This window comes from Betta splendens, chromosome 2 (genome assembly GCF_900634795.4).
Source record: "Betta splendens chromosome 2, fBetSpl5.4, whole genome shotgun sequence".
NCBI classification, from domain to species: domain Eukaryota; kingdom Metazoa; phylum Chordata; class Actinopteri; order Anabantiformes; family Osphronemidae; genus Betta; species Betta splendens.
Genome location: NC_040882.2, coordinates 9,454,184 through 9,478,419, shown reverse-complemented (window position 1 = coordinate 9,478,419; position 24,236 = coordinate 9,454,184). Strand labels below are relative to the sequence as shown.

The window sequence follows — 24,236 nt, the reverse complement described above, 5'->3', positions numbered from 1 at the left end:
ATGGCAAATTAGATTTCAAACGTCAACCAGCGCGCATTAAACATTCAATCCTTTATTTGCAAAAGCAGAGTTAAACAGCTTATTAACGCGTATGAAAATGATCACATAACAAAATGCTTAGAGCCGTGTAAGAATAACCATTAAAAACATAGCACAGGGTTCATATTTACATATAATAGAAACATCAGATGTTATTGGCAACCAATGGAAAACGAGCATCATAGCTGCAACTTGTGCTGCCGCTCATGTTTAACTCTGTCACAGAACAAACAGGAACACGAGAGGAAGCACCTGAAAAGCTGTTCACTACGTTTTAAAGAGCCTTTTTCACCTTAGAAGTGACATCACAGCATAGAACTTAGTGTGTGTAACTTAGAACAGTTAAATTAAGCTGCTGAAAGCGACAGGAAGCAGTAGTTGTGAACCTAACCTATAGTCACTTATGTAGAAAGTACGTCTTACTGTTAATGTAGAGCAAGGTGCAGTTGTACAGTGAGTACCTTCACTGTGTTTACTCTACAGGCCGAGTACAGGAAATACCAGTTATTGCAGCTTCGGGTCCTAGATACATACAGTACTGTGTTCATCTCAATGGGAAGGTGCCGGTTGATGAATCCATTTCACAGTTACTCTAGAATTCTTTAACTGATGTTTTTAAGGATTTTGAGCACAATCCTTGACCACCTAACGACGCTTTAGCTCATGATTGCAAAAACTCAAAATGTTGCATCACAGCGAGTTCTCAAACGTTCCATTTGAGCGCTGCTTGTCATCTGTTTAGACATGCATTCATTAGTATGTAAACAAGTCACAAAACCCCATTTTTACAGTGCTCTAGTGTGTGACTGGGCAGTACCGCGAGGAGAAGAAGGCAATAGCAGGTAGTTTATCTACACAGCACTGGATCAGCATCGCTGCCATGTTGGACAGGGCACGACTGGAATGTGAAACTCAAGTCAATGAGTGAGCTCCAGTTTTCTACCATTAATGGAGTGGTACTAGAATACTATAATCTATAATAATACTAGAACAGAAGAATAATTTGCTATAATTACATATATTCCTGGAATGTGTGTGTGTTTCTACTCAATCAAGTTGCCTGTACTTCCTCATAGGCCGGTTCTTCTTTGTCCAGTGTGGCGGAGAGGTTGCAGCTGTGCCGTGTTTAGGTGTAGGTCTGTACTTTAAATTGGCAGGTTTAAGCTTTGGCTTGATGTAGGTAGAAAATCGGTCAACACAGAGTGTTAATCCAGCTTTGACAGAAACTCAAATTATACATTGTGTGCAAACACACTTAGCCAATAAATCTGATTCTACAAAGCTAGAGCAACAAAAGTAAAGTCACACTCTTAGTGGTAACCAACCATAGGTAAACTTATCTTGAATTGGTTGACTTAAGTCATTAAAACTATTAAACTAAATTGTTTAATTCAGTGTCTTGGGGCTTAATCAGACATATAGTCACATTTATGCTCACCACTATTCACACCTTTAAAACCCTTTGAAAGCTGTACTTTTCTAAAACTATGAAATGTGAACAGAACCTTTTAAAAGGTTGTGATGTTATCGTTTAGTTGTGTACGTCTGCATTAAATGTGATGTGGTTTTGCTGCATGTCATCATCTTCTCAGACGTAGGATTCTTCAGCAAACAGGAGCTGGTCGAAGTCGGGCTCCGCTGAGGGGTTGCTGCATCTCTTCAGCCATTCCCTGTGACTCTCCACCAGGGCGAGCGCCACCTGCTGGCTGCTCTGGGGGCTACTGCACGGGTGGGATGAGAAGTACTCCCTCACTGCTTTGGTGGCACAAGGAGACAGGCAGAACCGCGCCTCGGCCGTGCCTGCGTGCGAGTCCACCTCGGACACCTTCAGCCCCGGATCGCTGGGCAGCCTGGCCCGGGTAAAGGTGGAGGCCTGGCCCACAATCTGGCGTGCAGGTTCGGACCCCCGGCGCTGGTGGAGCTTTGCGCTGCATTGCTTGAACAGTGAGAGCGATGGCCCACTCTGCTTGTGGGACCCAGACTGCTTCGGCTCGCTGCCTTCACTCTGAGCTGCAGCCCTCTGGTTGCTGACGCCGCCGTCAGCACTGAGCTGCCTGGCGCTCATTGGGGAGTCTGAGGCCTGGAACCATGGGGTTCTGGGAAACAGGAGGCTGTCCGTGGAGCGGTGATGGGACGGTGGGCTGGAAGAGTCATGTTTAAGCTGCTGGGGTTTGTGAGGCCACTGAACAGCCCTCCCTGCTCCATTCCCCCCTCCTGCTGCATCCTTACAGAGCCTGGCAGGCGGCTTGGGTTTGGGCTGGCTGCTGGACATCAGCTGAGCTCCTCCCCTGTCACCTGCTTTTCCTTTCTCTGGTCCAAGTGAGAGCAACTTGTCAGCTGGTCCTCCCTGTTTATAAGAAGCAAGTGGTCAATGTTCACATTGGACAGATGGTTTGTTGATTGTTTTTTATTTTACTCACCGCTGACTTGTCCTCGTCCTCTTTGTCCAGGTTGTCTTGGTGGGTTAGAGACAGTCTCCGGTCTTTTTTCAGCCAAGAGTTCGGGTGGAGGCCCCTGCAGCTTTTTAAGGTTCCCCAGGTGAGTGGTTCTCTGGGTGGAGAGCTTTTAGGATTAGTCGGACCCAGGTCTGCAGAGGGGACCGAGGTGGACAGTGATCCAGAGGAGGCCAGCTGTGCTTTGGTTGGGTGCGTTCCCCGTCTGGTGACCCAGGTCTGGTCACTGCTGAGGGAGTCCAGGGAGGAGGTGGTCAGTGCAGGGGAGTTGGGGGTGGAGGAGAGGCTGGAGGAGCTGGCTTCCAAAACCGCTGCCCCTCCACTATTCAGGTTCAGCCCACACTCCTCTCCAGGCCCCCAGCTCTGATCCCCGGACTGTGCATGGGTGATGTAGCTGCAGGACGTCTTTGCAAAGTCGCCTTCACCTTCTTCATCCTTACTCGTACGATCATCGGTTCTCGCTGCTACACACGGTCGAAACTTGGCCACGTATGCTATCGCCGGCTCCGAGCGCCGTCGCAGCGTGTGCCCACCGTCCAAGCACACAGAGTCCAGCACCGGGTCAGGGTTCGGCCTCCTGCCTCGGGTTCTCCCAAGTCGGTGAGATTTCAGACCACGCAGACTCTCGGGCTGCATGTGGTGCACGTCCGGGTCAGCGTCTTGGTCGCAGTCGCTTAATGTGAGGATGGAATCCAGGCTGGTTTGAAGTGGTTTGGGGCAAAGGGGCCTTCGGCTGCTCACGCTGGGGGAGCCGCCGCTGCTGTTGTCCAGCTCGTTCTCCAGACTGTCGTATGATGAGTCTGTGAGAGGGTAAATCCAATCTAACAATAGAGAACAAATAGACTGTGAAAACTAAAGTTCCTAATTTCCTAAATTTCTAATTTAATGGCCTAGTTTAATAAACACTACATGAAGCCAGACCCACAGTCAGTGGGGAACATAGATGGAAAACACCTGTTGCTATAGCAACTCATGGTTAGATGATGACCAACCATGTTTATTTCTCTATTTAGTTGTGATTTTCTGTCTAAATACTGAACCTGTTATTCTCTTGGCTTTGTTTTTGTTGTATTTCCATTGTCTCTGTACCTGATGCCGTCTCCTCTGTGTTGGGTCTCTGCGGTGGTCCTCCAAACAGAGACGAGGGATCTTCTCCAAGAATCTGCTGACAGTGTTCAATCATGAACTTCACCAGCTCACAGACCTTGATGAAGACGTAAAGAATTGATTCTTAGTAACAAGTAGTATTCAAAGAAACAGTGTCATTACACTGTGGAGGCCAGTTACAGGTATTGTAACTCTTTGTGATACAAAGCTTCATACACACTGGAACAAACCACTACTGGACACTGTCTGTTTTGTCTCCATCTACATCTTATAAAGTCAAGTTAAACACTTCTGCCCTTCAATAAAGCTGATTTGTGACGTTCCTTTGGTTTAGAGGTTTCACAATGCACCATTTAACAGGAATGAAACACAGAAATAACATTAATCTGACAGTTCAGCAGCTCAGTGTTTGTGGGAGTTAAGCTGTAAAAAGGAACCATTTCTTCTCGTGCCAGAGAAGAACAGAAGTAACTGGGTCAGGAGGTGAACAGCCAATCTGAGTCACTACTGTTTGACAAAACTAACAAACTTCTCTTTGTTTCTGAACTGTGAGATGGTTTAGACAGATTTATTTAAATATTTTGCATCAGTCAGCGCTAAAGTGCGTTATAGCTGTAGCAGCAGTTACAGCAGCCAACTGTATCTACTGTAGGTCTGGATTAGCCTGATCCACAGTGGGAACTGAAGCTGGCTGCTGTTTCCTTCCTGAAAGCGTTGGGTTTGTGTCCTTCTTGTCTGACCTTCTTGGTTCCTTCGCCCTCCACCTCGGGGCTACCAGGAGCTCCAGGAGGCCACAGGATGCTGGGAGCGATGCACACTGACAGATTGAAACTGGTCATCTGGTTCTCGTGGGCGTTGCCCTGGACGCCGTGCAGCATGGCCAGAATGTAGCGCAGGAGCAGGACGTTGTCCTTGGGCAACCGACAAATCATTCTCCAGACAGACAGAGACGGACAGAAGAGTGGGATGAAAACGCGCTTCCTTCTGTCATCGTTCACCCTGAGCAAAATGAGCGTTCGCTACCTGCGTACGTCCTGGACCTGCTCCTCTTCCTCATCCCCTTCCTCCAGCACGTCTGTCCACTCCTCGTGAAGCTCACTGCACAGCAGGCTGCCGGGGATGCTGCGCACGAAGTCCTGAAAGCGAAGCAGCAAATACACAGTCATTGTTTATTTTTAGTGACTCTGCTTGAATAACATTAGATAGTACAACATTTGTTCATCATTAGGGGAATTGGATTCATAACTTTGTCATGTAGGACACGACACTGTTAACAGAGGCTCTGTTATCGCTCCAGATAATGAAGTTTATAATCCAGATTACATTAACAAGCCAGCTGCTTGTCCTGCTAATGTAGCTGCGTAGCATGGCACACTGAGGCTGAGCAGGATGATGGCGGATTAAATATGTTCTCACAGATATGGGTCAATGAGGTAACTGCGTACACAAACACGAACAGCACGCCTACAGGGAAACCTGCTGATGCGGTGAGTCATTTCCCACTGTGCAGACCCCTGGTGCTAACAAAGGCGTAGCATGAATCAAAAGACATGTACCTTAAAGACCCCGGCTATGATGAAGACGTGGTCGCGTGACAGAGGAAGCTGGGCGTCCCCTGCGTCCAGGGAGTCCCGCAGCTCCCTGACGGCGCGGGCTCCCGCCGGCCGTCGGAAGATCCCCCGCGTCCACGAACCCTCGTGGTAAAGAAACGCTAGCATGTCCTGGTGGGAGAGAAGCACGTGGTTTGTGACTGCACACGGGAATTCAAGAACTGCCTCTTCTACTCAACAGCTTGCAGACCAAAATCACTGTGACGTGTGTCGGCGGATCCTCTCACCATGACTGCTTTAGGCAGAGCACCCTCCACACAAACGGCGCTGAGCGGCTGGCCGAACAGGCAGCCGGCAGGTGTGCCGGCGAGGGAGAGGTCGCTCAGGTGGGAGGAGGAGCCTCGCCAGAAGGCCCAGGCGATGAGGGACCGCCTCCGCTTGAACGGCTTCTGGGAGAATTCTGAGGAGACATACGCCAGCCTCTTCAGACTGAGAAAGGTTTGATTTGACAGGAGGCAGGGGATGGTCTCACCTGCACAGACGGGCTGCGGGAACGTCTCATTGGGCCGTGGCCTCAGGATGAACTGGCACTGCTTGTACGCCTGCAGCTGCTCCACCGGCGTGGCCCTCTGCTTGTCCGCGGCCGCCGTGTCCCTGCAGCCTCCCTGAGACGCCGAGGGCCTCATGTGACTCATCTGGATGCTGAAGGGAAACTCGTGGCCTGAGACAGACACAGACGGGGTGCGGTTGGATGTGATGTAGCTCAGTGTCCAGGCCTGGTCCTCCTGAACCTTTGAGCGACCGGCCGCACCTGATCCAGGTGACCCACAAACACTGAGACCCTGAAGAACCTGTGTTGCAGCCACAGGATCGTACCATCCCATTAATCAGGACACATCCCTCTCGCTAAACACTCCTCTGTGGGAATGAATGGGACTAGTGTGTCCAAAATAACATCTCACCCCAGTGTCAAGGCCTGAACCTTTACACCTGAGAGAAACTGACAGAGGGGTGTAATTCTAGTGAGACACATGAATCACAGCTTGTGCTGGAAGAAAAGTCAAGGTTCTGGTGATGTCCCGACTGAGTCCTCAGGCCCTCACCCACTGACCTATTAGAGGGTATGGAGTGTTGTCCCTCTTGGAGATGACCCACAGCTGGAAATCTTTCACGTTGCCCTGTAAATGACAGAAAACAAGACTTTTGAGCAGCTTTCTGTCAGGCTTAAAACGTATGTTTGGTTACATGAGGACTACTTTGAAAGCCGACAGACAACAGGGCGTCTGTGACAACACTGCTCTTTGTTCGTCCGTGTTTGGGAGTGTTGACCTGCCTCCAGCCTGAGCTGAACTTCAAATACATAATCACATGACATCACTGTGTTTTTACGGGCTGCCTCACAATTACACTACTGTCTGTATATTATTTATTAAACTCACTGTTTGTATAATTCTCATTCTTCTCTTAATAACATCTGCATTTTCCAATTGTCAGGACAGATATTGTAGCTGACTGGTACTAAAATGTCATCACATTTGGCTTGTTATAATTAGTTTGTGTTACTAATATGTGTACACTATGTCTATTGTGATTTTCTGATTTTCTGTCTAGAAACTGAATTATTTGTTGGGATGAGTTTTGTATTTAGGTATTTAGGAAGGTTCATGGTTTAACACAGGCTTCTCCATTTGTCCCACAATACTGCCCATCACCGGTTAATGTGATAAATAAACTGAACTGAAAGCTTCAAATAACGATTTAGACTTTTGAATCTCCACTCCAGGGGCAACGGTTCAATTTATAATTTATTCTGTATCTTCCATCATATTTTAGTTAATGTAAAAATACATATGTAGACAACTAGAAAATATGTAAACTGGAGTCAGCAAAAAACACATTTTGATGAATAGCTTAATAAACTATTCATCATAAAATAATGAATAAACATGAATTACACATGGAATAATTTACTAAAAACTATACAAATAAACTTTTAAAGCGGACTTTTTACTCACTATGATGCCGAACTGCTGCAGGGCCAGTCGGATCACCTCATTGGTTGAGTCTGAGTTGCTGACAGGAAGCGTCTTGGTCTAACCAAGCAAAAAGTTGAACACGGCACAATGTACACACTATTAAGACAAATACACACCAACCAGTCACCTCTTAGACTAGATCTGTCAGTAAAGATGGCTCTGTATGGTTAACAGTACAAACTAACGCTGCAGATGTAGGACACTCACGACAGCAAAGGTGTTGATCCCCTTCCCATACACTCTGAGGGGGATGGTTTTAGGCTCTTCCTTCTCCTTCTCTTCTTTTATCTGGCTGCAGGGCGCCAAGGAAATCAGCGTGTGACAAAGCTTTCTGTCTCGCACAGGCGACATTTAAGAGCGTGTGTTGAGTTTACCTTTTGAGTACAGACAGCCACTTGTCCTTGTGTTCCACTGAGCTAAAGGGAGCGTTGACAGAAACAGCATGAAAACACAGTGTGTGTTCACCACAATCATTCAGAATAAACGCCCCAACACAGCAACCGAGAACACACTTCAATGTCCCATACTTTCCTTGGCTTTAGTGTATTTTATGGGGTTAGCAGGTGTTTAAGTTTTAAAGAGGTTTTAAAGGATTACCAGAGGATTTAAATCGTTTCTTTTATTTTCTAGACAGAGTAAAAAGATGGAGTTGCTGTGACATAGAGGATCAGCCATTATTTACAGATGATGTGGGTAATGGTGAATCAACTCTGGTATCCTTGATTCATGCAAATATTTAAGGTTCAACTGATGATTTTTCTTGCTGAGCTGCAGCTGATTCATATACAGATTGTAGCTAGATTGTAGTTGTACAGAAGTTGAGCTTTTGATGCGTTACCTGAACACAGCGACACAGTTGCAGGTGGGCCAGCCCATGACGAAGCTCCTCTCAGGGCTGGTGCTTCCTTCACACACCTCCTCCATGCAGCTCGCCGTCCACATCTCACACATGCGCACCTGGGCCTTCAGCTTGAAGTGGTTGGCTGACCTGTGGGTTCAGGAGGGACACTCATCTTACCCGTGGACCCAGGCATCAACGCCTTTGACCGGTGAGGGGTGACGAGAGCAGTCAAAATGCTCCCGCGCTGATAAAAACACAAACCACTGTGCTTACTTGGCTTTGGCGACCACCAGTGTGTCATTGAACAGGAACAGGTGTCTGTACTGGGTCTGCATCCCCGTCTTCAACTGAGCGTGAACGTGGAGGAGGAATGAGCGGTCCGAGCCGGTCAGGAACGACTGGACCAATGAGCAGGTCTCTGGACTCGCTGGAACGAAGAGCGTCTCCCTTAAATAAAAACAAACCAAATCACTGGAATTTTATTTTACTAAATAAAATATCCTTCAATGGCAAGAAAACAGGACAGCATGTTTTGCATACACATGTCTCCTGGCCTGTGAAAATACAGAATCAAGTTTCCAGGCTTCTTATATTGGAGACATGTGGTGATTCATCGATTATTTTGGTCTCTGTTCAGCATGAGGGGTTAGTGAGACCAGCAGACATGACCTCATTCTCAGCATTCTTCTGTTTGGTCCAACACGTCTACAATGCAATACTTTGACAAATATAAAATATTAAACATCAGTATAAAATGAAATGATATAAAATTATGGCACCAAATACCACAAATCTTGTAAAATCAATTGTTAGCCAGGCTTAGTGTGACCACTGGATCAATCTCCTTTTAAGAACATCCCCGTTCATTTCTGAACATCATCAATTAACACATTCCAGAGACGACAACACTCGCAAAGGTCACTACACCTGTAGACCTGGCCAAGAGCTAACAACGGTCACGCCATGAGAACAGCTTTAACTAAGTCCACACTAGAGCGTGTGAACACCCTGGCAGCGGTGTGGGGCCTGTGCTTAATGAGTATTATACAGCTGGTGACCCCCGTCTGAAGGAGCTTTTTAATGAGGCTATTTCTTCTTCACTTTCTCGCTCCATATGTTCAAAGACTAAACACTATTAATAGCTGCCTGATCCTCGGATACGCCTGGTTACAGAGGGATTATCTATCCCTGTGGATTCAACGCCTCACTCTGTGTATGCGACGTGTGTGAGAGAGTGACAGAGGGGCGAGGGGGGGTTTCCTCACAGGGGCCTGACCTCAGTGTAAGACCTGTGGTGGTAGTAAATAATAGACTCGGCTGTTGGGGCACACTGGCCACACAGGTCTAAGAATTATTATATTATTATAATATATTATATGCTATTTAATGCACTAAAAACCCCTAATTGGTAGCAGTGGCACGTCACTAGAAGTAGTTTTCAGTACCTGGACAGAGTCTTGGACCTGGTGAGGGCCTTGGTGATGACCATAGACGGAGCAGACTGACGCCGATAACTCTGAGACTTCATCCGCTAAAACAATGAGGAGGAGATGGTGAATGAGATGATTGAATGTTTTTAAGCAGTTTTATGAACAAACAGCTCTAACATTTATGCCTGCAGAAAGTTGTTTTCTGCACTAGTGTCTCATCTAGTTAGTACTCTTTTATTATTATTATTAGGAGCAGTGCAGTTTATTGTCTTGTTGGAGACTAAAAGGCACTTCATCAAGACTCTCTCTCTCTACTCTAATGAATTTTAGAAGCATTTCAAAAAGTAATTTATATCTTGACATACATAGATCATTTTTCCATGTCTTATTTAACCACACAGGCCTGGACAATCCACATTTCAACAAGTGTACGAGTCATATGTTAATTTTGTATCATTGTTGTATCAGACAGTATAATCATGACTGCACATTGATTTAATAAAGTTATGTGACTATATTAAATATGGTATATATACAGAAAGATCTTAGCATGTGAATCCAGATAAGAAGCAATCATCGCACAGCAGTTCTTTAATAAAAATTGTTTTTTACTCATTAATCAGTTGATCATCATATAGTGATTTATCAAGGCTCCAATAGGGAAAGTACAGATGACACTGGTGGGAAGGTCATCAAATAGATAAAACCCCAGAGGTCCCAGTTCTCTGTCTGGGAAACGAGTCTGTAACATATCAGGGCCGAGACGCTATAATCTGGACATTAGTCCTCAGAAGGCTTCAGTGTAAAACAAGGGCCCGTAGTGAGAGAAGATCAGTGGACCTCAACAACCAGCCCTGCACGTCCACACATTTTTGTCATTTCACAATGTAACATCGTTGATTTAGCAGGGTCACACGCTGGTGAAACATTCCTTACACTTTAGCCACAATATTACAATGTCACCTTTTAGTCCTAAAAATACAAACGCTAACGTGGAAATCATCAAATCTCCTGCTGGGAAACAGTAGATCGAAGTGTTGACTTGATGGCAAAAGTGGTTTAAGACGAGCCATTGACATTTAATTGAAAGAACATATGAAGGTCAGACTGTATTCAGCATGTTAGACATGCACATAAACCTCATCTGGGCTCTCTGCATTAAACAAGGGAAATACTGGAAGTGTAGCTCACAGCAGTAGAAAATAATTAAAAACAAGAAAGATGAGTGGTCACAGATGTAAAAATGTGCTAAAGGTTGATACTTATCTTTTGGGTTATGCTCCACAGCCTGTGTGTAAGACGGGACAGGGGCATAACAACACACTCCATTTACTGATGGTGATACTGTACCAGATGGAGGCTTGATTTTATAACTGGTTCCAGAAATAGTTGATCAATGTTAAATTTAAACTAAATGATTCTAAATATTTTTGTGACTTTTTTATTTATTTGAAGATAAGATATTTGCGTTCAATAAAGGAAAATTATATTAGCTACAACTATGGTATGTTGCCTAGCATTTGTAATATTATACAAATCCAATTTAATTTATTGTTTAGAGTACGAATGTGATTTGACAAGACTTTGGTAAAAATAAAGTGTTCTACAGGTGAGTGCGTGACAGAGTAAACTGCTAACTCGATTTGAATTCAGTCATTAAATGTTAATCACCAGTAACTGGTGAATTATTACTATTATTAAGGTTTTTAGGCATATGAAGCATGTAGTTAATTTACAGTATGTTTAATGGCTCCAGTTCCTCCACTATTTTTAGTTCTACTCGAGGAGCCCATCTGTGGTGCATAACCCACCAGACATTTCACCGTTTGACCACAACACCCTGGGTTTACAATGCACCCATTCATATCAGGAGCTACCGAAAATAACAGTTGCACTTTTTCTGTCAGCACAGTTGAATGAAATAGGCACATTATGACATCTTCTCTAATCACACACTAAGAGGACAAAGTGGATCCATTCATGCGTAGCAGCGCAGATCCAACATACCCGTTTGTTGTCCTGCTGCCCGCCGCCGCCGCCGCCGCCGAGGCTGTCCTGCTGCTGCTGTGGGGACATGTTGTCCATCCAGCCTCCAGACACTCTTGGCTCACCGTCCAGCTGCCCTCGGGTGATGCAGAGCACAGAGAAATCCCATTAACAGACTCCGTCTCGGACAGACGGAGACCATCTCAACACAAACTTGTTGGAAGTCGCTCAAAACACTTGGGCACAAAAGTGGGTTTGTGAGGAGCAAAGTAGAGGAGAGTTTAGCAAGTGAAGCAAGTGAGACAGCAAGCGGGGCCGGTCCCACAGCTCCTTCCCTCTTTACCTCTTCACTGAAAGGCTGTGCTCGAACCGAAAGCACCTCCTGTCTGGATTATCAGCTGCTGTGCCACTTCTTAATGCGTCTTTACGCACTGTACGGAGGCGTCGCCAGCACCCTGCAGAAAATAGGGCTGAACTATATTTAACCAAATGGCTCCATTCATTCAGCAGACAATCAGATTTAGCTCAAAGCAAACAATGAGAAATGTGAGATTATTGGGCAAGAAAAACATTTACTTTAGGAAACCTTTTGAGACATTTGGGGGTTTTTGTGAATGTTTAAGGAGCCTGAGGGGGTCTCCAGTATTTCACAATGAAGCAGCCATATTTAAACAAATGCTCATGACCTTATTCTTTTAATTTTTATGATTAGTACGACTACAATCAGATTGTGGTAATATTAAGACAGAAAAGATATGAATTTACTAATTTTATTATTGACATTAACACATACTGTCACAAAAAACCCAAAATAAAACCAAAACAAAAACATTTTCTGGTTCTGGCTTTAAGTTTATAATATTAATGGTCAGCAGGCCCTGACTCTCCACCAGTTTAAGACAAATTATTGTGTCTCTGAAAACAGTTGACCCACTGACTAGAGTAACTGTGACATATGGAATCTAGTTGTAACGTACATAACATTCAACATTGTTTTAGAAGAAAGAAATGTAAATTAAAGATTTTCAAAGCAGCTGTGGAATTTAGCACAATTCTAAAATTACTTTTACCCCAAAATCGATTGTTCTTCTAGAATCAGAAGTGGGCCACAAACTGGGCTAAAGAAGAACGAGGACAGGAAGTGAAGACAGACACAGTGAGAATTCATTCCCCAAATCGGCCACCATCAACCCTGTTAAAAGTGGATCACTTCAATGATTACCTTCCCTCGTGTTGATAATGAACAGCCTTGGGCATGGCAGAGAAAAGCAGCGCATCACCTCCTTTGCTGGCTCCCAACCCACACTTCCTCCATCTTTAAACTTCCACCGGTTTGCTGTGAATGTGTCGAAGTGGTAGCAAAAGGTCAAACAGTGATGCCCCATCATCTCACACTGCAAGTCATCCTGACATATACATCGGTGGGCCACCTGGATTGGCGGTGACATGTTTCTACTGAAAAGAAGAAGTCCAGTTGACTTAAACTTTGTGGGGCAAAAAAGGATTTAGTCAGCCACCAAGTGCTCCCACTTAAAAAGATGAGAGAGGCCTTCATCATAGGTATACCTCAACTATAAGAGGAAAAAAAAAAACAGAAAATCAAATTGTCTGAATTTTAAAGAATTTATTTGTGACTATAAAGTTTTTCCCCCCACTGTATATAATCAAAACAAAACATTTGTTTTTGTTTTAATAAAGAACCAGCAAACCCTATCTATGCCATTAAACCTAGGATAACCTGACCCAGCGTTGAATCGGCACAGCAGCAACACAACACTATCACATATACTGTAGTATACCAATGTTATGGGCAAAGACAAAAAATAAAGAACTGGATGAGGGCCCTTTAAGCAATTACAGTAAATTCAACCTTTTGCTCCTGGACTTTTCTTAAAGAATCCTAAAGGTGCCACATTAAAACTGCACTGGATCAGTTTTGACTCAGGGTTTTTAGTGTATAAAGATGACTTGACAAAAAAACTCAAAAATTCATGGATTTCATAATATCTCCTAAATCACCATCCCTTATGTTTGCATATAAATATTAAAATCATGCCAAATATTAACACTTTGTCATTTCCTGGTGCTGCCACATTTATCTTGACAAAACTGAAAATCAGTGCTGAAGAGTAAATAATTCACATATTGTATCAATAATGAAAACATAAAGCATTGGCCAATAATAAAAATAATGTTTTTACCCATTTTAGATCAAACTGTGACTCATCAATAGTGTTAGAACAGAGGGTCAAATAAGAGGCATCAACAGCACAGTGGTTTTAAGAAACTCCTTTATTTAACATAAAGATCCCTGTGCAACCACATTTAACAAAACATAAATTAGTTTTATGTGTAGACAAAAAAAAAGCTAAACATTCACGATATCTGTTTGTCATTGCTACTAAAGAATTACATTTTTGAACAAGGTTGAAAACCTGCAAAAACATGCGAGATGACGTCAAAATAATACTTGATCTGTGTAATAAATTTTATTAAACTGAAAATTAGGTTACTATGAGAATGTCGTTGTGTTATACTGGGGTACGAAGTGATACTGAAGCAGAGTTTAGATAAAATATCACCAACAAATACTAAATAAAATGAAACATTTGCTCATTTTTACTTTATTCCAAACGGTTCACATCTGATTACCCGCATCAGTGTGTTTCTGTGTGATGACCTCCCTGAGGAGCTCACTTTCGCTAAACTTCTAAATCTCAAAACAAATGCATTTAATTGATCTACTTACCAGCGGTGTTGTGTGTGTGAGAACATTTACCTACCTGTCCACAGCGTTGGCATCAGCACACAGACAAGACCTACAAGATCAAAAAAAGAAAACAATTTAGAACTAATATGTTATGTGTCAAAGAAGGTTAAAGCACCTTTTAACAAGGTACTACAGTGTGATAAACAAAAAAGACAACAGAAACCAGCAAACTGAAGACTTAAATAATCTATTTTAACACTGACCATATTACCAAAACAGTAATCTGGCCTTGCCCAACTGTAGTAATAGATATTTTTATGAAGAACTACATGAGAGGAGAAAGGCAACATGCTTTAAAGTCATGTAATCCAAACTATGTTAACCACATGCATACTTCCCCCAAGAGCACCTGCTTTAGGTCCAGATCTAAAGAGTCTAATCCTTTTGTTGTCGCTTTCAGTAACCTACTGTACATTTGACTCCTTACATAAATCATTCTTGCATCAGCCAGTAATTCAGCTGCAAAACCCATAAATCCTACTCTTACTTTATTAGAACAAACTTCAGAGCTGCTGCTAGCACCCTCCCACCCGTTTTCCTTCAACTAACCTATAAACTAAAAGCAAACCGCAAAGAAAGTTCTTCTTTTACTCGCTGTTAGGACTCACTATTATTTTTTTGTACTGCACACATGGACATGTACATGGCTGTATGTACTATTGACAGACCACAGCCATAGTGTATCTTGTACAATGGCCTGTGGTTGAGGTCAAATGGAAAGCATGAAGACCCACTCTCAACAAGCCATGTATCTTTACTTGACTGGTTGAACACCTTTACACTGACTGCAGTTAGAGAAACTCAATTATTTTAAACTCACTAAAGGAATGACTTAAATGCAAGTGGAAGGCAGAGACACAGAGACAAAGCTCAGTCATAGCTTTGTGTGTCTGAAGACAAAGTGGAAAAGATCAAATGTGTTTACCTGTTACAAAAAAAGTTCTTTAGCTTTGATGAAACCAGGTGAGGTTATAACAAACAGCTCAGGCTGTGAAACAGTAAAATGAAGAGCCTTTATCAACCACTCAAACAAAAAGTGTACACTCACACACAACCTTGTACCTCGTGCACTCTACACAAACAACACTTGAAGTAGAAGTACAAGCTTTAGTACACAGGAGATAATTACTTGCAGTGTTTTTGTTTTTCCATGTGTGATTTAGACGGAACCCATTGGGAAAAACACTCGTTTCCATCTACAGTGATTAATAAAGGTATTTATCGTACACTATTTAAGCTCAATTTGTAACGTACACACAAGAGAACAAAACAATTTTTTTAATTGTGTTGTTACTACATCTACTTTAAAAATGTGTCCAATCAGGAAATATACGACTATGGTATACTGGAGGCAGGTGGGGATGGGGGATATTTGCAGGAACACATTTTTTATGGCAAATATAGGAAAAAAAACAACATCTTTAAAAGACTTCCTACAAATGATTTATTTCTATTGACCATTGAATACAGAATGCACTGATCCTGAAGAAACATCCACTTATGTTTCAATAGGGAACCACAATCAACTGCAGCCAGGAAGAAATTCTACAAACTAAGGCATTTTATAAAACCATTAACAAAGTGGCCATTAACAATTTAATTCACAGGAAGCCTCTGAATTTTCAAAAAATCAAAAAGAAAAACAGCTATGTACCTATTTATACACATTTATGCCCAGTGTTTTCTGTACTTTTGTTGTAAAATATGGAAAGAAAACATAACATACAATGACTAGCATCTTTTAGGAAATCACAGCCTTGTCGTGAGGTAAGAAATATTGTTTTGGCTCTAACTGGGATAAAGTCTGATTCATTCCTGTAGCAAAGGTAAATGCAGGATGTTCAGAACGCCAACAGCCAAAGCTATGAAAGACATTAGCAACATTAGCAAAGGACCCCCCTCCTATTAGCTATGCAGATGCCTGTAGAGCCTTTTAATAACAACTTACGGTACAAGAAATAATAACTAAACTGAGAACAAAAGTGCCAGTTCATTTCCAGGAAACACATCCAAATCAGAGTCAGGATAGTGGGTCAACGTGCACGTCCGTGTAAAAACAGAGAAACTTGAGGGAGTAACAGAGATTCTTAAAAATCACATTAGTATCTGCGACGCTTGTTATTTGGCCCATCAAAGACTCCCCCTACTGGGCTCCCCCTGCCAAATCCTGGAGCTGCTCCAACTTGGGGCCCCAGCGGCTGTTGTTCCTGTTGCTGTTGCTGTTGTTGTTGCTGTTGCTGTTGTTGTTGCTGTTGCTGTTGTTGTTGCTGCTGTTGCTGCTGCTTTGGTGACTCAGTTTCTGGTCTGCCCCCCACTGATGCACCCTGCGGGTATCTATCGCTTCGCTGTAGGTTGATGTATGCATTGTGATAAAAATTATGTGAGGCATGTGAGCGTGTTCGGAAGTCGCACGGGTTTGGTTGATCCAAATGTCGTTGTTCGAAAGTAAAAAGGGAGAAGAGTAAATCCAGTGGACAAAAGGAGAGAGAGGAATAAGACTATTAGTTTTTAAGAAAAAATGTTCAAGTTGTTTAAAACAAATATTTCAAAAAGCATTTGCTGTGTACGTTTTACTACAAACCTCCTGACTACAAGTAATGTTCAAAAGTAACCAAATGGGCTTTTATTATAAGAAAATTAACATAGTTTTTTTAAATTTGTAGGGATGTAACGTGCCAATTGAGCATTGATAATTCTGGATACATTACCATGGCTCCATTCTCTGACATCAAGGGCGTGCCCATATTTGCAGTTCCCTCTGGGCCAATGGCTCCTCCCCTTCCACTCATGCCCATCATTTGACCCTGGTTACCACCGGGCCCTGCAGAGGCCTGGTTATAGCCATCTATACGCAAAACAGTGGACCCCCAGTAAGAACGATAGAACCTGAGAGCTACAACTGTCCTCAATGACCTCTTAGAATGAAATGTAGAATGAAATTAACATTGGCTTTTAGTCAAGAGCTGAATTATGTGGACATGAACCAAATCCGCATGTTCTCCTCCAAAAATTTACTAAATACTGATGTGTGCTAGACAAGACAAACTATACAGTATGTCTAAAACCCTGTTGTTTGTTAGTAGGTGTGATATTTACAATGAATAACAAATGATTAATGAATGAGGTGAGAATGGTGGTGCAGACTGTTTCTAATTTGCTATTTGACAGAAGATCAAAATTGTTTGAATTTTAAATATTTGAATGTATATAATATACATTTATGTTTCCTTATATACTCAGTTTGACGTGGAGCATCAAAGTGTTGCTCAATCGGAAAACATATTGTTCATAACCAAAAACCAACGTTAATGCAGGCTGTAGTATCACGTTACAAGAGGGATCAAAACAGAAAATATAAAAAAGGACAGACACATAGCAGAATGCACAATCATATTAGGAGAGTCGTAACTTTATCTGAACTCACCTAAAATTAAAGTCGTTACCCTTTTTTTTTTCTACAAATAAATTTGATTGCACATCACCTTAATGTTATAAATCATACTCTGTATAGAAATAAATGTTCGTTATGTTACAATGTAAATACAAATTTACAAAAATCTGAATTTAATATAAATTTGGGTTTTTTTTCCCGTCAGATGCTTCTGGCAAAGTGTGCCAATAAAGTGTTTTTTCTTTCATAAAAATCTACTACTGTAGTAAGTTTGCTATGAAAAATGTCAAAAGCTACTTGGACTACATTAATTTTATCTAGTAGTAAGCAACAAACCTGCTAGAAAAGTGCAAGTATGTATGTGTACTGGAAAAGTAAAGGAACAGTAACACGACTATATGAAATTCAGTGGACTGGTGCATACATAACTGTGTGATACCATGTACCATATACATATAAATAAACACTCTTCTGAAGTCACTGTATATCCTTATGAGAGCACACACACACGCAGGCACGCACGCACACAGGCAGTCAAAAAAAACTTAGATACTTAAAAGAAACTAAGATGAAAAAAGTCAAAATATTACCTACTTGTCATATATCACACTTCAAACACATGTAGTAAAAACCTTGTAGGTTGTTCTAGGAAGGTGATGTGCAACCCTGAGGTATAATCTTCTCTCACAAAGAGTTTTGATGTACTCCACAGCTCAGTATAATAGTAACTGATCTTGGTCTCCAGCCTCTGATCCTGTTCTCTGCAGATCAATGCCATTGAGTCAAGGCAAAGATAGCTATTCATGTCACCTATTTTAATATCATTAAAATCATCACACCCTTTGCCCCTATAAAATAAAGCTATCATTTTAGTTCTGCATAAAAATCAGGATGAGAGCTCAGAGACCAAACACTTCTTAAACTATAAAACCTCACAAGAACAACCCCTGCTCAGTAACCTGTATGTTCTGTTAGTACACAGATCTTATAGTCGAGTCTTCTCTACCGCACAACATCCCAAGAGAGTCCCCAAAAACGGTGCCAACACATGCCACAGCTTCCTTTTACAGCTACTGAGAATTCATCTGGTTGGAAGGGACTCTCTTGGGATGCGTGACAAATAAAAGAATTACATTCAGCCACTTATAAGTCATTCATCCTTCATTTGTTTTTGCATCACACAATCATGCCCGTACCTCCCATATTATTGGCTCCACGAGGGCCCAGTTCACCCACTCTCATTTCCTGTTCTCTCTGCAAGAAGTGAAGAAGACTCTTGAAAACAAAACTCTCGTTGAATACAGGTCCTCAGCGGAAAGTGTACAGAACGACACTCAGAGCGAAACTAAAAATGGCCCCATGAAAAAAAAAAAAAAATAGGTGGTCTAAACGATCAACTTTAACAAGTCTTGTCTCTATTTAATCAGTGCATCAAATTAAGTGAAATGGAAATGTGCAAACACATAATAAACTACATAAAATTGGTTACTACTTATTTTCTTTGTACATATACATTTACTTATAGTAGATAAACCAGGCCGTACTCAAATAAGTTTGAGATTATTGCATTCAATAAAGTCACTGACACACCAAATTGACTCAAGACAGCTGTGTACTTATGGAAAGCCTACACTACACGTGCTACAATCAAGTATGCAAAAGCAAATGTGCACTACCAGGCATTGTGGATGTCACAATGTGTTATCATTTGCTTACTATTAACATGCTTTAGTATGAAGACTACAATATACAATAATATAAATGTTCATCTATGTACATCCACACAAGCTTAGTTTAACTATGATTCTATACCACATGTCCACTAACTGTTTTGTAGACACAGGAATTTAAGCACAACTAAAAAATTTGCACAACACAAACGACTGCTGTAAGCACACACACATGCAGTGTGGCTGAATCTCTCCAGAGTCTCTGAATAGTGGAAATGTGACTTATTTTGTTAGAAGCACTTCAAAGCTAATCTACTTGGACGATTGGAAATCACGTTTTAGGTTTATAATCTGGCAATGGAGAAAAATGTGGCCAGAAATCGTTAATGTAATTGTTTTATCTAGTGGAACAACCACACTATTGTTATTTCTCCAGACAGGTACCTGCTGTGCTCACACATCGATTCTCACATTAAAAGGTCATATCTAGACCAGTTCAGACTCAGTTTACTGTCTATTCACTTTGTCAGCTTGGTGTGTCAGGAGCTAAACACTTAAAAAATACAGATGTTCATTCACACATGTTTCACATTCTCTCATAATTATACTGTATTCACACACATGTACCAAATATATAATATATATGACACACAGCAGTCTCATGCTGAAATCCCCCACACACACCTGAACAAATCAATCAAGATTATTAAATATCATATATAGTTATAATGTCTCTGAGCTGGATTTAGCTGGATTAGAATTTATGTTATTACAGGAATCCTTTATCTTCAGAAAGTATGAATAAGACACAACTTCGTGAAACTGGCAAGACCTAAAATAATGACCTAAAACATGAAAGGCTGAAAGTATCAGGTATTATTGCAGCTGTAGATATTACTCTATCACGATCAATCACTAGTGAGAGGGAATCACATTAGTATTGCAAATACTGTAAATACCCCTTTTATACTTACCCATTATATTTCAGAAATCGCAATTATATAATGAGAAGTAACAGGAGTGAGTTTGTCTCTTAACCTCTGTGTAGGTCAGCTATAAATCTGTAATTACTTGAGCAAATGTATGCACTAGATGGCAGCAAGGAACAGGGTGAGGGCTTGGAGGAGCTTCTGTCTTCAAAAACTATTGTCCCAGCAAACTACAATAGATTTCAAGTGGAACATGGCTAATAAGAATACTTAGTGGTTAGAAAGAAAACTACATACAGGGAATCATATTGTAATACTTATGACATGTGCAGCCCCTTAAAAATGCTGGACAACTTATTTTGAAAATATTCGCACAATGAAGTGAATTTAATTGAGTCAACTCTCACATAAGCAAAGTACAGCAGCTGTACGTACAAAACGAGTGACCAACTAAATCAGAGCACTTTGTAATACATACAGACAACACTCTAGCGGCTCCTCAGGGTTATATACAAACGTTGCACTATGATGTCATTTTTTTAAAATATTAGTTATTAATTATTCTACAAGAATTAATGGACATATTAAAATGACCTTGAAAACTGAGCTCAACGAATGCAAACAAGCCTGCTGTGATGTTATATAGGTAAAGCTGCTGTTTCTTATACCAAGTACTGATCAATGAAATTAGCCATTCATGCATTAACTATTATTGAGTACTTAAAAATGCCCAGCATGATGCTAAACACCAAAATCTTCCATACAGGTCACTCTTGTTAGCCACCTTTACTGTCCTTTTCCTAAAACGTTGTTCCTGCAAACAAAGCGCTTCAGACTAGAACTCAACATCATTGTCAAATTCTTAATCATGTATCCAAAAGTTAAGTCTCAGAGCTTTAGTACTATAGAACTGAACGTGATATTAGTCATGTTTGGAAAAAAAAATACAACAACCATTTGTACAAATGTTTTAAAGCTGCTCTAAAATGACTTGGAAAATAAAAAACTACTGTATAATCACCAGAAACTGAGAACAACTGCTCTGTATCACAGACCACAAAACACCTCCTCTCCATCAAAAAATTAATTGCTACAAATCCTTCTTCATTCTATAGTTTAGTTCACCATCTCTTACTTTCTATGTAGGTAATCAATCACATTAATGCAAGGTTGTGTGCGTTATTGGCATTTAGTAAATGTGGTCTTGTGGCAAATGTATCCACACATTTATATAGTTATAAAATAGTTCACATTGTTGGGACTATGCTGCTTTTGGGTCTTTGACTGTATGCATGTGTTCCAGCTATACTCACATTGTCCACGTAGTTTGGTTTGAATCCGTCTGGTTGGCGCCTCATGTGCTCCTGCTCTCTGTGTCTTATCATCTCCTCCTCTCTCCTTCTTCTCTCCTCCTCGTGCCTACAGACAGAAAAGCAGCCAAACTAATTGAATGCCTCTTCAGCTACATAAGAATCCTTCTCATTTTCACACATCCGGTGTATATGTTTTGCCGATCATAGGTATATTGGCATCTGGTGAAAGAGAAAACAGACCTCATTTCTATCTGCTTTCGTCTCTGCAGCTCCTGGTTACGAAGCTCCTCCAGTCTCCTCAGTTCCTCCTGACGTCTCATTAGGTCTGGAAAAAGACAAGGATTCCAACATCAGTAAGAAGGCATGGACAAAAACAAAGTACAATCCTTTGCTCTTCAGATAATTTTCACATCTAAAGATGTTAAGGTATAAAGGCATATATGATACAACATTGGCTGGCCTACCTTGTCTCATTAACATGAGCTGATGCTCATGTTTGGCTGACTCCAACTCAGCCTCCAGTTTTTCTTTGGCCTCTTTAATGTTCCTGTCCACCTGTTCTCTCTGCTGCTTTTCCATCTCGTCAAGAGCTTTCCAGCGAGATGCATATTCAAACTCAAACGTTCCCGGCTGAGCAAAACGAGTTGGCTGCTCTCGCTCCCTGTGGGGAAATAAACAACAAACAAAGTGAACCACAGGTCCAGCAGCTTAACAAGGAAAGGACAAGGAGTATGACATAAAAATAGTACGGATGTAAAAGAAACCAATTCTATTCTTGGATGTATGCACCTTGTAAATTACCTGTAGTACTTTGGTGTCTTCTGCAGCAATTTTTCAGGCAGACCATCTTCATTATCAAAGTGCTCTGAAGGGTCCACAATTGCTGGACAAGGTGTGCTAAACAACAGAAGAAAACACTTCAATAAAACATCTCTGACAGAGGTAAACTGTATAAAAAGAGTTTGTGATTTGTGAAAGGCTTCTTTGCTGGGTCATAATTTTGTATATAAGTAAGAAATGTATAACTAATACACTCCCACTCCCAAAACATTCTCAGTGTTAACTCTCTGCCAAACGTACGTGGTCAGCAGCAGGGCTCCTTCAGTACAACGCTCCAGGGCTTTACGTGCAGACGCTTTGTTTGCAAACTCTACAATGCCTCTCCCAGTAGGGCGACCGCGGTCATCTGTCACAACAATAGACCGTTCCACTGGTCCAAACTGAGAAAAGGCCTTCGGATACACAGCGGTGTCAGATTAAAAATTGTGCGTAAACAATCGGCAGATGCAACAAACATGCCCACTCTTGTGTACCTGTTCTAGCAGTTCATTTGTTACTGCAGGCAGCAGGTTTCGAATAGTGAGCGCAGCACCGTGTGTAGCAAAGCGGATCCTGATTGGTCGATTGTTCACCATAGTCCCATCTAGTTCGGCTTTAGCGATCTCTGCCAGGGTCCGGGTTTCCTATAGAATAAAGTGATGAGAAGAGGTTAACACGAAAGTGCTGTTTTACACCCGTGATATACATTATGGCTCGTTTTAAGACATTAATAGAGGCATGAACATTATTCAGATGCAGAAAAATGAGTATATTTAGGTCAGTGCAGGTGGCTGTTGTGTGGATGTGAAGTCTGACAGCCACCGCAGGCTACAGTATAATATGCTCCAGTCATAGTCTTAATAGTTGGAATGAATGGCCTGTGGTAGAGCTCCTTGCACATAAGATGCTGAAGGTTCTCAGCTCCTTGTGTCCCACACAGGGAGCGTTGATTTAAACGCACGTCCCCCTCGCCTCCTCTATGGAGCCCAGGGGGACAAACAACAACAACAGCCGACTCTCCTAATGAGCCCACTAAGTCTGGGCACTCTCGCTCTACCATGTCCCTAATGTCCAGCAAACCAATGCAAAAGAGTCTTTCCCGTTTCTACAGATAAATTAAATTACAAAAACACGCAACAGCGCCAGTGTTTTGGCGCATCTTTCTCGCCCTATTAGCGAACACGCGTCCGTCTGCACCTTGTGCTCGGTTGCTGCTAGCACAGTTAGCTCGTTAGCTTTCATTTGACACACAGCCGTCATTCAGGAGCGCTCAGACGTCGGTACAGCACCGGACGCGACGCTTTTGGACCGAGCTGTGCGACGCTCGCCACGTACCAGTCGTATGAAGCCGAAGCCCCGGTCTCTGTTGACGAACACCTCGCTACACTTCCCGTACTTGGCGAACATGTTTTTGAACTCCTCCTCCGAGATGTCCGCCGGGAGGTTCCCCACGAACAGCCGGCAGCGCTGCGTGAACGTCTTCTCCCCGGGCTTGCGGAAGCTCATCATGTTTAAAGTCATCTCCATCGGGCCTTCCGCGCTCTCCTCCGCGGCCCCGTCCGCCGGCTCGGCGGCGGGGGACTGCTGCTGCTGCGGCGGCACTGGGCTGTCTTTGTCCGCCGGTGCCTGCTCCGCGGCCCCGCAGTCCGTCCTGGGCTTCACCGGCTGCGGGGAGCTGCTGCTCTGCGTGGTCGTTGGCTGTGCGTTCCGGGCCGCCATGCTCGGACGAACCGTATGTCGTGCCGCTACCTAACGCAGAACCGAACCGTTGGAGCGCTCGGTGGAACGGCAGCAAAACCCCAGATTTCAAAGATGGCGACAGATGCCCGCGCAGCTGACGAGCTGAGCACGAGCAGGGGCGTAGATTCCAGCATGCGGGGCCCAACTGGGGGGCACGCGCTG

At 42.5% G+C, this 24,236-nt stretch overlaps 2 protein-coding genes across 3 annotated transcripts; both read right to left on the bottom strand.

Annotated features, from left to right (window-relative positions):
• Positions 1-36: 36 nt before the first annotated feature.
• LOC114851303 (rho GTPase-activating protein 20-like) lies at positions 37-14,231 on the bottom strand. 2 transcript variants are annotated; one of them, XM_029143057.3, is made up of 17 exons: positions 11,786-14,231; positions 11,464-11,574; positions 9,472-9,557; positions 8,300-8,473; positions 8,024-8,173; positions 7,560-7,601; positions 7,393-7,477; positions 7,165-7,242; positions 6,261-6,327; positions 5,682-5,870; positions 5,437-5,609; positions 5,156-5,320; positions 4,623-4,735; positions 4,340-4,532; positions 3,582-3,696; positions 2,460-3,313; positions 37-2,386 (listed from the first exon to the last, which is right to left on the bottom strand). In XM_029143057.3, exons 2-17 carry the CDS (start codon positions 11,539-11,541, stop codon positions 1,628-1,630), a joined length of 3,321 nt encoding a protein of 1,106 aa, XP_028998890.1. In that variant the 5' UTR covers positions 11,542-11,574; positions 11,786-14,231; the 3' UTR covers positions 37-1,627. The 2 variants fall into 2 exon arrangements, with proteins under 2 accessions (XP_028998890.1, XP_028998891.1); XM_029143058.3 differs by having other exon boundaries at positions 2,460-3,292; positions 11,464-14,231.
• Positions 14,232-15,642: 1,411 nt separating this feature from the next.
• pspc1 (paraspeckle component 1) lies at positions 15,643-24,174 on the bottom strand. Its single transcript, XM_029143059.3, has 10 exons — positions 23,670-24,174; positions 22,829-22,978; positions 22,596-22,747; positions 22,317-22,412; positions 21,980-22,176; positions 21,756-21,840; positions 21,516-21,621; positions 18,800-18,857; positions 16,921-17,057; positions 15,643-16,557 (listed from the first exon to the last, which is right to left on the bottom strand). Exons 1-10 carry the CDS (start codon positions 24,051-24,053, stop codon positions 16,312-16,314), a joined length of 1,611 nt encoding a protein of 536 aa, XP_028998892.1. The 5' UTR covers positions 24,054-24,174; the 3' UTR covers positions 15,643-16,311.
• Positions 24,175-24,236: the final 62 nt, after the last annotated feature.

Bases quoted from the DNA above. Each gene is read 5' to 3' on its own strand.
- LOC114851303 (XM_029143057.3), bottom strand. From the start codon at position 11,541: ATGGACAACATGTCCCCACAGCAGCAGCAGGACAGCCTCGGCGGCGGC. The intron at 8,474-9,471 runs GTACTGAAAACT...TTTTTATTTAAG, and splicing joins AGGTCCAAGACTCTGTCCAG to GGAGACGCTCTTCGTTCCAG. The intron at 5,871-6,260 runs GTCAGTGGGTGA...TGTCTGTCTCAG, and splicing joins CACTCCATACCCTCTAATAG to GCCACGAGTTTCCCTTCAGC.
- pspc1 (XM_029143059.3), bottom strand. From the start codon at position 24,053: ATGGCGGCCCGGAACGCACAGCCAACGACCACGCAGAGCAGCAGCTCC. The intron at 22,979-23,669 runs GTACGTGGCGAG...TTTATTCTATAG, and splicing joins GCTTCGGCTTCATACGACTG to GAAACCCGGACCCTGGCAGA. The intron at 22,177-22,316 runs GTAATTTACAAG...ATTTCCCCACAG, and splicing joins AAGACACCAAAGTACTACAG to GGAGCGAGAGCAGCCAACTC.